This window comes from Stegodyphus dumicola, chromosome 3, assembly GCF_044657685.1.
Source record: "Stegodyphus dumicola isolate Sdum_Otavi_A_Nest chromosome 3, ASM4465768v1".
Classification (NCBI taxonomy): domain Eukaryota; kingdom Metazoa; phylum Arthropoda; class Arachnida; order Araneae; family Eresidae; genus Stegodyphus; species Stegodyphus dumicola.
Window position 1 is genome coordinate 18,503,542 of NC_140770.1, and position 13,930 is coordinate 18,517,471.

Genomic DNA, 13,930 nt, shown 5'->3' on the forward strand with positions numbered 1-13,930 from the left:
CTTTAAAAGGATTTATTAACAGAGCACACAGGAACGGTTACAAACAAAAGAAATATATATAAAAATGAAACATAAACGAAATGGAACATCAAACATTGAGAATACCATAACATAGTAAGCTATCATCATGGCGGCTGGAGGTCGACTGACGTTTTTTCATATCGCCACGAGAGGGCGTTTAAATAAAATAGTTCGGTTACAGTTCATGAGTTCATGGCGTGAATAAAATAGTTCAATTACACTTAAATAGGTCTAACGGCTGCATCACATTTGGTGGAGGCGTCGGCTAGCTTTAAAAGGATTTATTAACAGAGCACACAGGAACGGTTACAAACAAAAGAAATATATATAAAAATGAAACATAAACGAAATGGAACATCAAACATTGAGAATACCTTAACATAGTAAGCTATCATCATGGCGGCTGGAGGTCGACTGACGTTTTTTCATATCGCCACGAGATGGCGTTTAAATAAAATAGTTCGGTTACAGTTCATGAGTTCATGGCGTGAATAAAATAGTTCAATTACACTTAAATAGGTCTGTTACCCGATATTGATAGACAAAGGGTAGTCAAATATTTATTTTTATACAAAAAACAATTAGCAGAGTAAGAGACAAACGAATATGGCAAAAGTTAAAGAAATACCGAAAAAAAGTTAAACTTGTAAACTTGCATTCTTTTTTCACAAAAAGAAAAGCAAAAATATCTTTTTACTTACTTTTCTTTTTACTTACTTTGTACGAAGTAAAGAAAGAGAGTATTGTAATCGCGCAAATTTTCGTGTATCACATTTCAACGAAAATAGCCATTTTGGCCGATATCGAATGCAATTTGACGATGTTTTTGCGTGACATCTCTATGTAAGGACTAATTAAAGGACTCTTTCTCCCAAAATGGGTTGTAGAAAGGTTTTAAAATGGATTCAGAGGAGATTTTTTTCGTGATCTCTGTACGTATTCATTTCGCATGACTCAAAAACGAGTAGCCTCAGAACGTGTAAATTTTATATATAGGACTGCTATAACATGTAATTGTGCACCTCTCTTTTTGATTGCAATCTCGCGCACCAAAAGTATATATCCACTCGTGTTACTCGGTTCGGTGAGCTCAGTTATTTTTATTCTTATGTTTTGCTAAACTGTGCATTTTTTGCTTTAAAAATTATTGAATTACCTTACTCTCATTTTGCGGTTAAGATTTTTATGCCTTTAGTTAATCTGAATGCAATAGCTGTAGAATTATCACCAGTTTAAAAGTTGTTTAAGTGAGGCAAGCCTAATTCTTATTCACCGTAGCAGCCATAATTGTTTACATTTGAAACTCAGCAGAATAGAAAATTAAGTCAGTTTCTGTACTTTCAGTCATCTTATAGAAATATATCTATAATGAAATCCGAGGAAAAAGTTTACGTGCAGCAAAAAGTGCGTATAATTTAATATTGCGTACAAGGAAGTCATGTGATGTCCGCATCAGATTTTTTAGTAAAGTGAAAAGATTTGAGTTTTGTAAATCGAACTCATTTCTGCAATATATTTAAATGTTATATTTAACAAAAGACGGCAAAGAAGCCGGTACGAAACCAAACTGTTTTAATTGTTAAGTCCGTCTCTCGGAAGACAGACAGACAATTTATTATCCTGTCTTAATCTACCGATGAGATAATACCAGACACAGAGTAAGATTAAAACAAACCTTTCTTTTTATTAGATATGCAGTTTAACAATTTATACAACTTGCATTGTAACGCAAAAAAAATTGTTTACATTTGAAACAGCAGAGTAGTGGATTTGTTGCCAATGTAGAGAAAGGTAGCTTCGCAACAGCAAAGATAACGCCTTCATTTATGATTGCGAATTAAATGATGCTTAACCCTTTCTCTGGAATTTTTTCGAGAAAATAAGTGTTTAAGATTTACTTCGTAGTTACTTCGTTACTAACTATATTTTGAGTTTTTATGTATTTTTGTCTTGTCGCGAAGTGAGAACTGAATTAATTGAATGAGAAATACTCAATCGTCTGCGAAAAACTGTTTCTTTTTTGTTTTGTTTTCTTAATTTCTTTTATACATCGTTCTAGCTTTATTATAGTATTTGAATAGAACATATGGCAACGATTAGGTAATTCTTTAAATGATATAAATTTTGTGCATTCTGAGTTATAATATGAACGAAATATAATACTGTTAAGTGAACCTAGCGCCAGAGTGTCGCTATGGTAAACAAATAGAGTCAATTTTAAAGAATGCATTTATTCTATTGTGGTTTATGCGCTGTCGGCGAAGTAGATTTAATTCAATCCAATAAGTTTAAACGAAATGCAAGAGAAAATGCGTATAATTTTATAATCCGTACAAGGAAGTCATGTGGTGTACACATCAGATTTTTTTAATATAATACAGGGTTGTAATATTTGGTGGCAACAATTTAAAAAGGGATTCGCCGTTGATACTGAATAAACGCAAAATGCCAAAATGAAATTAATAGCAATTCTGAGATAATTGGCCCTTTAGGCTAAGAAATAAATAAATACAAATACACTTAAAAAAATTCAATCTTTTTCTTTGTAACTCCCCACCAGTGACCACTCAATACCGGCAGTTCGATGCAAGCTGAAAACCTATTCGAACTGGTTGATTACGTAAGAGTGACGTAACGTGAATATGAGGCAATTCTCTAAGAAAAATCCTCCCCGAAAGTTTCTCTTCCCTAAAGCTGAGACCCATTCAGTTCTGATCTGAGCATGCGCGGCGCCATTGCTGTTGTGTCATTTTGGTGCGCTTTCATTTTGTTGATTTTGTGCTATAAATATGACTGCAAGTCTTGTTTTTGGTGTTAATTGTGCTTATTCTTACTTTCCGATGCTGATTTATAAAGATTTATGCAAGTGTACGACGTTCATAGTGAATTTGGTGCAAGTTGCTATGCGAGAGCGGTTACATCTAACAGAGGGGTATGTTTATTTATTTATTTATTTATTTATTTTTTTGACTAATTACGTATTACTGAACTAAGAAATAGGTGTGATTTAGTATATTTACGCATTTTATTTGAACTGTACTATCTTAGATTGGTTTAATTCAAAAGTTTTGGGTGTTTGACAATTATCATGTTTAAAGCTTTGAATTTATGTATGAAGGCATTTTTTTCTCTATTTCAAAAATGTTTTTGGCTATAATATATATTTTTATGCAATTTCACATCTTCTGATACCATGTTTAGTCAAAAATTGATTTTATTTAAGAATTTTAGGAGTTTGATTGTTTTCATACCCAAGATTTCAAATGCGTGCCGATTATTATTGCAAATTTTTGATATAATTGTACATTCTTACGTAATTTAACGGTTATTTATGCATTTAGAAGTCAATATTTACGTGATTTACCGGATTTCACAGGTTTGACTTTATTATATTTGTTGACTTCGAATTCACGCATGAAGGTTTTAGAGCACTAACTTTGAGAGTAATTGATGCTATTTACTGTATTTTCATGTATTTTTGCGTAACAGAATGCTATTTTCATACAATATTTGAAGATATACACATGATTGATTTACTCATGCTTATTAACTTTTAAACTCATGCATGTGAGTAATGTTTTGATGGTTTTTGAATTTATTGTGTATTTTTTATATTTTCTCACTCTACCACGTTAATTTAGAGACACTTTTGCGGTCAAAAACTTATTTGTGTATATATCATTAGGCTTAGCGCGGCCGCTATTTGTTTACATTTTCCGTTCACCGGTTCTGCACCTTTACTTTGGACTTTCAGCCTATTGCCTAAAATTATGAATTTTGCATGATATAGTGTGGATTTTAAGCCAGAATCCTGATTTTAAATTTGTAATTATTTTACAGTGTTTTGTGCAAGATTTTATTATTAGACTTTTATTATCGTGCTTTTTTTTTTATCTTGGATTCTTTTTTTTTTTTTTTTTTTTTTTTTTTTTTTTTTTTTTTTGTTGTTGTTGTTTTAGAGATAGGACGCTTTAATGATTATGGAAGAATCTGATGAGACGTTATATCGTCTGTCAGAGCTTTATATCAATATGTTGACAAACTGAAAACGAAGTCTCTAAGGAAATTGTAGATGGATTGGCGTGAGGAATAGATAGAGTGCTTGATGTGCTGCTAGTTCGAAATATGAAAATTCTGCAAGAAGATTTGAGACGCACAAACGATGGGAGAATAAAGTGATATTAAGAATGGGAACAACGATATTAAAGAAATGATGGTTAGAGTTGACAAGTTACCCCTTGTATTATCGCGAAGTTGCTGTTTCATTTATCGTCAAGTTGTTGTATCAAATATGGTAACCTGAGTAGTTGAATGTTATGGAAACCCTATTATGACGTAATCGTTTGCATTATTCTGGGAAATTTTGAAAGGACTTTCCTGGTGTGTGTTGCTTAGGAAGTACATTGCTTGTTTCATTGTTTAGACGGTACAATGGCTGAATATAGTAGGATTAATTTGAAGTTTCTGGACGATTTGGAACGAAAGGGAAAAAGTGCATTAATGGACTGGTATGTCAATGAAGGTTTACTTAGTATCCATAGTCCGGAAGTACGTAGTATATTTTTTACTCTTATTTTTGTGAATTTCTGTGGCGACGCCAATATACGGATTGTAGTTCAGATGATTTTATAATGCTGTTAAGGAATTTTGTGTGCGACAGACTGAAGACGAACGAATTTCGGCTTATCTTTAGAATATGGTAACTGGTAGTTTGGCGACATTTTGGAGGCGATAAAGGTTACTACCTGGGACTTTGGTAATAATGTGAGCAGTACTCAGTTCCGATTCCGCATTATTTTGTGTGAGGGAAATGAGAGATCATGGATATGTCATGTGATATTAATGGACGAATTACGGTTCTTTAATCGGAAAGGGGGAAAAATCGGGAAAAAAATCTGGAAATTTTGTATTTGGCTTTATTCTGTGTTGTGTGAAACAGTGTTCGTTAATTTTTGGATCCCATGGCCCTAACTAAAGTGAATTCGAAATGGGTATTTAGTGGGATTGAAAGGGGTAGTAATAAGTGTTTCTTTAAGGTTGTGCGAGATAGAAGTAAAGATGTTTTATTAAGTTATTTATTTTACCTGGTACCTTGCTGTGAACTATAAGTATGATTTTAAAGATCCTGAAACAGAAATAAGAAAAGTTTATCGGACACGTAATCAAGATTCTGAAGAAGATTAGGTAAGTTAGTATTTTTAATTATTTGAGGATATTATTTTTATGCATTGTTCTAAATGTAAGGTGGAAGTAAAGTAATTTGGTATTATTGGGAAAATTGTTATTAGCAATGATTTAGTTTAAAGTAATTAGGATTGTAAGCTAATTTTTATTAATTTAATGTATGTGCTTATTTATATTTTAAGTAGTGTTTTTGAATTTAATTATATTTTAATTAAATGATAGTTATTTTGTGAATTTTATGTTTGTAGGAATTTGGTATACGTTTTAGTTGAAGTAAACGTGCATGGAAATAATTTAAATATTTGACACTAAGTATTTGTAATGTTTGCGGTATGAATTCGTTGGTGACGTTTATAATATAATAGATAATTTAGAAGTAAAAGTTTTTGGATATTTTATTTATTTTATACGTGGAAATGTTCATATTTGGAAAGGGTATATACTTTTTCGTTATTAAGTAATTTCATATATGTTCTTTTTACCGGGTTTAAAGATTGAGAAAATTGTCATGTATTTTCGTGAAATTTTTCTAATTTATGAGAAAAAAGCAGTGTACATGGATATAGTGAAGAGTGTGCGCAATGCCATTTTTGTGTAATTCTGGGATGTTTTTTTAAGTAAAAATAAGTCAACGCGTACATGGTTTATGTTTATGTGTTATTTTGAAAAACGCGTAAGGAGTATGGTATTGTGCACTTTTTCCCAATTTTGCAGTGAATATTTGTCATGATTAAGCAGTTTTGTTAGATAAAATTTCTAGCATAAGTGTAATTCGGCTAGTAGATTGTTGGAAGAAGTGTTCAGTAGATAAAAAGAAAAGAAACATGTCTTTACTTCGTGAAGACAAAATGGCGACCGAAAAAAAATAGAGGGTTGCTGTAGTAGAGTTGGTCGCCAAATTTTCGCCAAAAAAAACGCCAAGTTACCATAATGTAAAGATCAACCGAACGATTTTTTCTACGAATTTTACCTCCACACTTCCTCCGCTAAATAAAAAGCAAAATTCTCTTTATCACAATGCCTCGGAATGTCGCTTTTTATAGCACTCCATGTGCCCTCTATTGTATTGGTATGTGCACCTGTTTCCGGATCTTTAAAATAATATTAGACAGCGCCATACAATCCGAAAATTATTCAACACTACTTCACACAACACACAATGAAGCTTAATACAAAATAATATACTGCCACAGATATTTTTCCAAATTGCCCCCCCTTTTCCGATTAAAGAACTGTAATTCGTCCATTGATATCACATGACATATCTCATGATCTCTCATTTCCCTCACACAAAATAATGCGTAATCGGAACTGAGTACTGCTGACATTATTACCAAAGTCCTAGGTTGTAACCTTTATCGCCTCCAAAATGTCGCCAAACTACCAGTTACCATATTCCAAAGATCAGCCACGGATTGTAGTTCAGATAATTTCATAATGCTATTAAGGAATTTTGTGTGCGACAGACTGAAGACGAATGGATTTCTAAATAAGGTAAGGAGATAATTGCTTTGTGTAGTGCTAAAATACATAACAGGTTTTTCCTTTTTTGTGTTATTTTATTGTTTGGTTTAGAATGTAGTTTATTGAGATTATGTATTTTTTGTTTGCCTCTACTGTAGAACTGGGTGCTCCTTCGACATTTTAAGTGAAATTATATCGACGTGTACATGGACAAACTGAAGGGAGTGCGTAAAGCATAGTTTGTGCAATTCGAGGATTTTGTTTTAAGTGAAAATAGGTCGATGTGTATATGCAATTTTTGCGGCAGAAACCGCCGCTACGCAGGCCAAAATAACAAGTCAAAAGAATTGCACAAACTCGGTATCCATGTACCACCAAAAATCGCCAAGTTTCGCCAAGCGGTACCCTAAAATATACTTTTACGGAAATGATAAATAAAAAAAATATTTAAAGGATAGATTGTGAAAAAAAGTAGTAACGATGAGAGGTCTATGGAAACTTGGAAAGAAAATGAATTGACAGTTACACCGATATAATCGGATATAGGTGTTTGCGATGAAATTCTGGAGAGTGTCCCTTCCGAAGATCATTAATGTTAATATTATGAGCTCTTATCATCGTCGGAATGATGACTTGATTGTCCAAGAAAAGAAAGATGTTAATCGATTACAAGATGTGATTGAGCAGAATCTAAATTTAAAAGTTAAAGTGAAAATACAGCAAAAGAAAATTTATTCTGCCGCCCGTGGTGATATATAATATTTTTGATTTGCTGGAAGATAAAGATGCGATTGCGAAAAGGATCGAAAATTGTAGTTGTAATTGAGATTGTGTACGTCCCCTTTTTAAGATTAAAAATGAGGATGAAGAAGGTATTTCGGTTTAATCCTAGTATCCGGTGCACACGGGATTTGGCTACTTTTGGCGATTTTATGATGAGCAGTATAAACGCGACATACACGATGAATAATAAACGGGTCATTCAAAGAATGTACATAGTATATACTAAATATATAGTGTAGATACTACGTTATATACACACATAGTATATAGTGTATAGTACATATATAGACGTTGTTTGGATCATCTTTGGTGTTGGCGATAATTTTCAAAATCGCGCCAAGGCTGCACCGTATAGTAGGATGTTACCGGTATTTCTCATCGAGTTTACAGAATAGATGCAAATCGTCAGTCGGAAGTATTGGAGGAGAAAACGAGTCCGAGTGGGTTGGAAGGCTTATACAGCTAGACTATATACAGCCAAAACGCTGTTTTAGACGTTTCATATTCGGTCACACGACTGGGAGATGTAGAAACGAGATTTCAAGTCTAAATTGTGCTGAGAAATGTTATGTGCGTTATAATTGAACCAATAAAAGGAACTACCCTTATATGAGCCCTCATGTCGCCAAATTTCTCGCCAAACATTTTTGGCAAGAAACTCTACAGTGCCATATTACTATCTAAATTTTTGTCTACATTTCAAACTTTAAGCCTAAAATGTCTCCAAAAACGCATAGTTTAAGCTAAAAATTAGATAGTTTAAGGTTTAAGCTAAAAATAATTCGAAACAAAAAAACAAACAAACAAAAAAAAAAAAAAAAAAAAAAAAAAAAAAAAAAAAAAAAAATTAGATGGCAAAAACGTAAAGTTTCTAACCAAAAATATTTGATAAGAAACCATGTACACAACGATATGTTTTAACTTAAAAAAAATCTACGAATCGCATAATCTAGGCAGCAAAGGAATCTACGAACTACGCATTCCTCGCTTTAATAAATTAACATAATAACAATAAATTTTAAAGAATACTATGTACACAGCAGTCTGTTTAAACTTAAAAAAAGATCTACAAATTGCACAATCTAGGCACTGCGCACAAATCAAGAAAATAAACTAAAATAAATTACAAATAATTCAAAAAACAACAATACCAACAGAAATTCATAGTAAAAAACAATGAACATAACATTCTACAAAATAAAAGGGAACTACTCTGATATGCGCCCTCAAGTCGCCAAATTTCTCGCCAAATATTTTTGGCGAGAAACTTCACGCTGCCATATTACTATCTAAATTTTTTGTCTACATTTTGAACTTTTAGCCTAAAATGTCTCCAAAAACGCGGTTTTCGCACATGCAAAAACTACGTTTTGAACACACAATTTAGCTAAAAATCCGAAACAAAAACAAAAAATTTAGATAGCAAAAACGTAAAGTTTCTAACCAAAAATATTTGACAAGAACCCATGTACACAGCGACATGTTTTAACTTAAAAAAACATCTACGAATTGCACAATGTAGGCAACGAACGAATCTACAAACTACGCACACCTCGCTTTAATAAATTAACATAACAACAATAAATTTCAAAGAATACCATGTACACAGCATCCTGTTTAAACTTTAAAAAAATTCTACGAATTGCACAATTTAGGCAAGGAAGGAATCTACGATCTACGCACTCCTCGCTCTAATAAAATAACATAACAATAATTTTCAAATAATACCATGTACACAGCGTTCTGTTTCAACTTTAAAAAACATCTACAAATTGTACAGTCTAGACACTAAACAACAAAATAAACTAAAATAAATTTCAAACAATTTAAAAAAACAACAATAACAACAGAAATTCATACTAAAGAACCAATGAACACAACATTCTACAAAATAAGCACAAGGATAAAATAAAATGCACTTACTATGAATTAATGCGTTTTCGAATAGCAGAAATATAAATTTCATACCTCCTTTAACATGCCGCCACGTAATCACTATCGTATTTACATGACAGCCAGACACACTATCCAGAAAATTTATACTATGGTTCACAAATAAATAAAATCACAAATCCCTACTTCTATCATGCACTACCATTAAAAATAATCTCCCAGACCCTCTTTCCACACTTCCAAATACTCACTACCGCTCAACAGGATAGCCACAATCATATTTCCGTTTGCCGAACTTCAATTCAACAACTACCATTTTATCTTTCCCTCCCATCTTCTCAGACACAGAGGCGAACCAACGAGCTCCAGCGAAAGATTTTTCAACGTCAACAGGGTTGCCATAGAACACGCAATCGCGCCGAAAACCAGCGCAGAACACATATCGCCACATTTGGTGAAATTAGGGCGTATATTAGAGTTGTACCAATAAAACCAATAAAATAAAATGCACTTACCATAATGGATGTTTTTTCGGACAGCAGAACGTAACTTTAACATTTTTTAATTACGTACACGTACTCTTTATGGTATTTATATGACAGCCAGACTCGCTATCCACAAAATTCATACTCTGGCTCACAAATAAATGTTCAAAACCTTCTTATCCTAAATCCTTGTAAGATTTTCAGCCATCCGAAAAAAATAGTTCTACAAGGCTCAATCCACTCTTTAATACACTACATCACCGTTTCCTTACTTCTATCCTGCATAGCCACTAAAAATAATCTCCCAGACCCTCTTGCAAACACGTCTCTCATTGGAACATAGGCCATTTCAAAACACGCACGACACGAACCATTGAGCTATTAAATCAATTCAGCAAAAGAATTTTCGACGTCAAAACGGTTGCCATACAACACGCACTCGCGCCAAAAATCAGCGCAGAACACATATCACCACATTTGGTGATCTTAGGGCGCGTATAAGAGTAGAACCCAATAAAATATAATTTGTATCACTTGTAAAGAATGAAATAAAAGATTTGGAACTGAATTTGATATAAACCCTAGTTTTCTGTCTAAGAATTGTGAACTTCGCTGTGCCTCTAACGCGAACAACTTTTGTTGGATTTGGCTCGTCTTGGAAGACCCATACAGTCGACTGTTTAACTTCGGTCTCATATCACAGATCCATGATTACGTGTGTTATCTACACACATGTTACGTGTGTAGATGTTATACACAGCGTTTGATGCACTTAATGTATTTTTCCGCATTTCCTTTCGCCAATCGACACGAGCCTTCTTTTGAGCGTTTGTCAGATTATGCGAGATTCAACGCGAACAATGACGGCCAAGTGTTCATGTTATACCTTCTGATGCCAAAAAGATGCTTTAGTCTCACGGTGTGTCACGTGACGATCTTACTTTATCAGTTCACGCACAGTATCGATATTTTCTGGCACAACAACCGATTTTGCACGACCTTCACGGAATTGGTCCATAAGCGAACGTCGATTGCGATTGAATTCTTTGCACCAATTTTTTTGCAGTGCTGTAGGATTGGGATTTATCACTGTATAAAGAATTAACTTCATCGAAGCACTCTTGTCTTGATAATCCACATAGAAAATTCTGAAACATAATAGCACGAAAATGTTCACGAGTCAATTCCGTTTTTTTTTTTTTTTTTTTTGCTCAAGATGAATTTTTCAGTTTACTTGTAAACAACACAAATCACGCTAAAATGGCAAAATATTCTGAAGAATTAATCAGACTTTCGATTGGAATCGTATGCGGTTGCCTAGCAACATTTACTGTTGCCAAGGCCAGAATTATAAACAGCAACTTTCGTGTAAATTCAAAAAGGACATATTACATTACATTTTGGAACGAGACGGCTCCCGACCTAATGGAACAAGAGATGCCAAACAGGATTAATGCCGCCCCGCCCTTGTTCAATCGACGATGTTGTGACCCCATAGAGCAAGGGCAGACAAGGCAATATCAGTATGGTCCCTGCCGAGCCTTACTCTGTCCCGAGAGCCCTCAGGCCTTCTGTGAAGTCTGTTACATGGAGGTAGGAAAGGGAGGAGGGGCCATTCCGCGCTAGAAGTGAAGCACTGCTTTGAAGCTTGGGTCACCAGACGGGGTGTTTTTTGTTTACATTCAGAAGCTCGCTTGACAAAATTCTGATAGTATTTCGACACACGACAGTTCCATAGAAATCGAAAAAGGGACACTGTCGCATGAAAGAAACATTCATAGTGTGATGGATAATAGCAATTTGTATAGTTTACTGACATTTACGCAAAAATCACATCTTGGTTATTTTTCGATAACTAACAACAGCGATTTTGATTATGAATTTGTTTTATAAAATTTTAAGCTGTTGCACTACAAAAATATAGATTTTAAGAAAATTGCTAAAAGAAATCTGCCAAAATTTATTTTCTAGAAGATTTGAAAAGTTTGAAACTTAATGGCTAAATGTAAATATAAAATTATGTATGTTAAAATATTTGTAATTAGGCACATAGGTCAGATTAAGTTTTTATTAAATAGAGTAACGCATGCAAGGGCTATCTGCCTAAAGAGAGAGATGCCATCGTGGGGGAATTTTGAAGAAAAACTGACCTTTGAGTGGGTATTAAAAATAATACTTATAATTTTCATTCAAATTATATTCATATATATTTTTTATGTAAAACTTTCGGGTGTATGGTAAATTAGTGTAAATTACTTTACACGAAAAATATAGTGTATGCACAGAAATTAAAGATTTGCACATGACGGAAATGATAAATAGGAAATATGTATGGGTATTTATGCATGTGCTTGCAAAAAGCATGTATCTGCCTTTGACAAAATACTTAAATATTCATTAAATTATTTATAAATGTATTTGAAATGAAGAATTTATTCACTTATAAACAACTGTGATAGTACTGTGAAGAAATCTAATGATTAAATGTATCTAATTTATAATGATTATAAATGTTATCTAAATATATAATAACCTTAATATTGAATTGTAAACATAAACTGAAATCCTGTTGACAAATACGTTATAAAACTATTTAAGCAAGAATTGTTCGTATTGGAAAGCAATCTGTTAAAAGGTATTGTAAAGCAAATGCTATGAGATGCGCACTTAAGAACGTAATAAAGAGTTTTGGAATATGTATTGTTGAAATGAAGGGTAAAAAAAAAATCTGATAAGTATAATTAAAAGAATTATTCCCTTTACATTTTATAATAACTCAGTTACAAATTTTAAATAATACTTAAAAAAAAAAAAAAAAAAAAAAAAAAAAAAAAACCTTATTTTATTCCCTTTCAGAAATGTTCAGAGAAAGTCAAATACTATTTTCCTAATAATTCTCTAATTTAAAATGAACCGAATAGAGCATTAATTATAAATTGACTTACATTTTTCGATTTAAAAGAAGCCAAAAAATCATGTCATATTTAAGAAAGTATTTTAGGAAGAAGCTCTATAAATAGAAAAGAAATAATGCATAATTTTAATATTAATAATACAATAAACTTTGATCTTAATTTTTGTACCTTAACCGAATAAAATCGAATTACCTTAATTTTTTTTTCTAATGTAATTAACGAAAACTTGTGAAAATATTTCATTCAAATTAAACCATTCTGAGAAAACTGTCCTGTGAAAAGTATAGCATTTAATTCCATTCAGAATGAAATGTTGTTTAAAAATATGTTGTTTTCACATACTTAGGACTCTGAAGTATTGTAGAAAAAGAAAATATATACATTTATATGTATATTTGCGACGTAATTACAAAATATTTACACCCGAACGCGTCAAATCCCATAGAACTCAATGGTAAATGACCCAATGTTTTGGTCACCACGTAGGGATCGCCGGTGCTTCAGAGCAGGGTACGGAGAAACTGGTTTAGGGCGACTCTTACTTCCTACCTCCATGGTCTGTTATTATACCCCCTGACTACCAGTGCTTCCCAGGCGTTCACTGAGTCAACCCCGCTTGGGAAGAAGGACATATTCCATATAAATGAAACAAGTTACTGTGGGGGGGGGATAGAATATTATGCTACTCGTAGTAATTAGATGTCTTTACTGGATGTTTTTAATTCTTGTATAGCAATATTTATGTTTTGTTTTTAGGCGATCTTTTTGGTATAAATGGAAATGGTTTCTCTAACAGTTATTAAGCAAGAGAAGAACGAAATAAAAGTTAAAGCTTTATTGTGATAGTTTTTGGTTGTAACATATGTTTCCATCCACAGGCATATTCTAATGATATTTACCCGATTACGTTTTTAAGTCATCAAATTGTCCGTATTTAAAAGCTGTATAGCGTAATTGAGTCTCATGACTCTCTCGGACGCCTCTGTGAATGATGAACAAAGTGATTCATTGGCAGTTACATTAGCCCAGCTGGGAAATCGGTTAAGATCAAACATTGCCACGCCTAATGTGTTCACCATAAGGACTTGCACAGCACAGCAAAGAAGATTCATAACCAGTCCTGGTTTTGCCTGCAAAGAGAAGAGCAGTAAGTCTGAGCACTATTAGAAAGTTTAACCACGCTTA

The 13,930-nt window shown here is 33.0% G+C and overlaps 1 protein-coding gene across 1 annotated transcript in view; it reads right to left on the minus strand.

Moving 5' to 3' along the window:
- Positions 1-13,588: 13,588 nt before the first annotated feature.
- The window catches only part of LOC118205806 (Na(+)/citrate cotransporter-like), a 120,718-nt gene continuing 120,376 nt past the window's right edge, over positions 13,589-13,930 (minus strand). Inside the window, exon 13 of the mRNA XM_085812292.1 lies at positions 13,589-13,875. Within this exon, the coding sequence (XP_085668418.1) occupies positions 13,657-13,875 (219 nt within the window). The 3' untranslated portion in view covers positions 13,589-13,656. The remainder of the gene's footprint in view (positions 13,876-13,930) is intronic.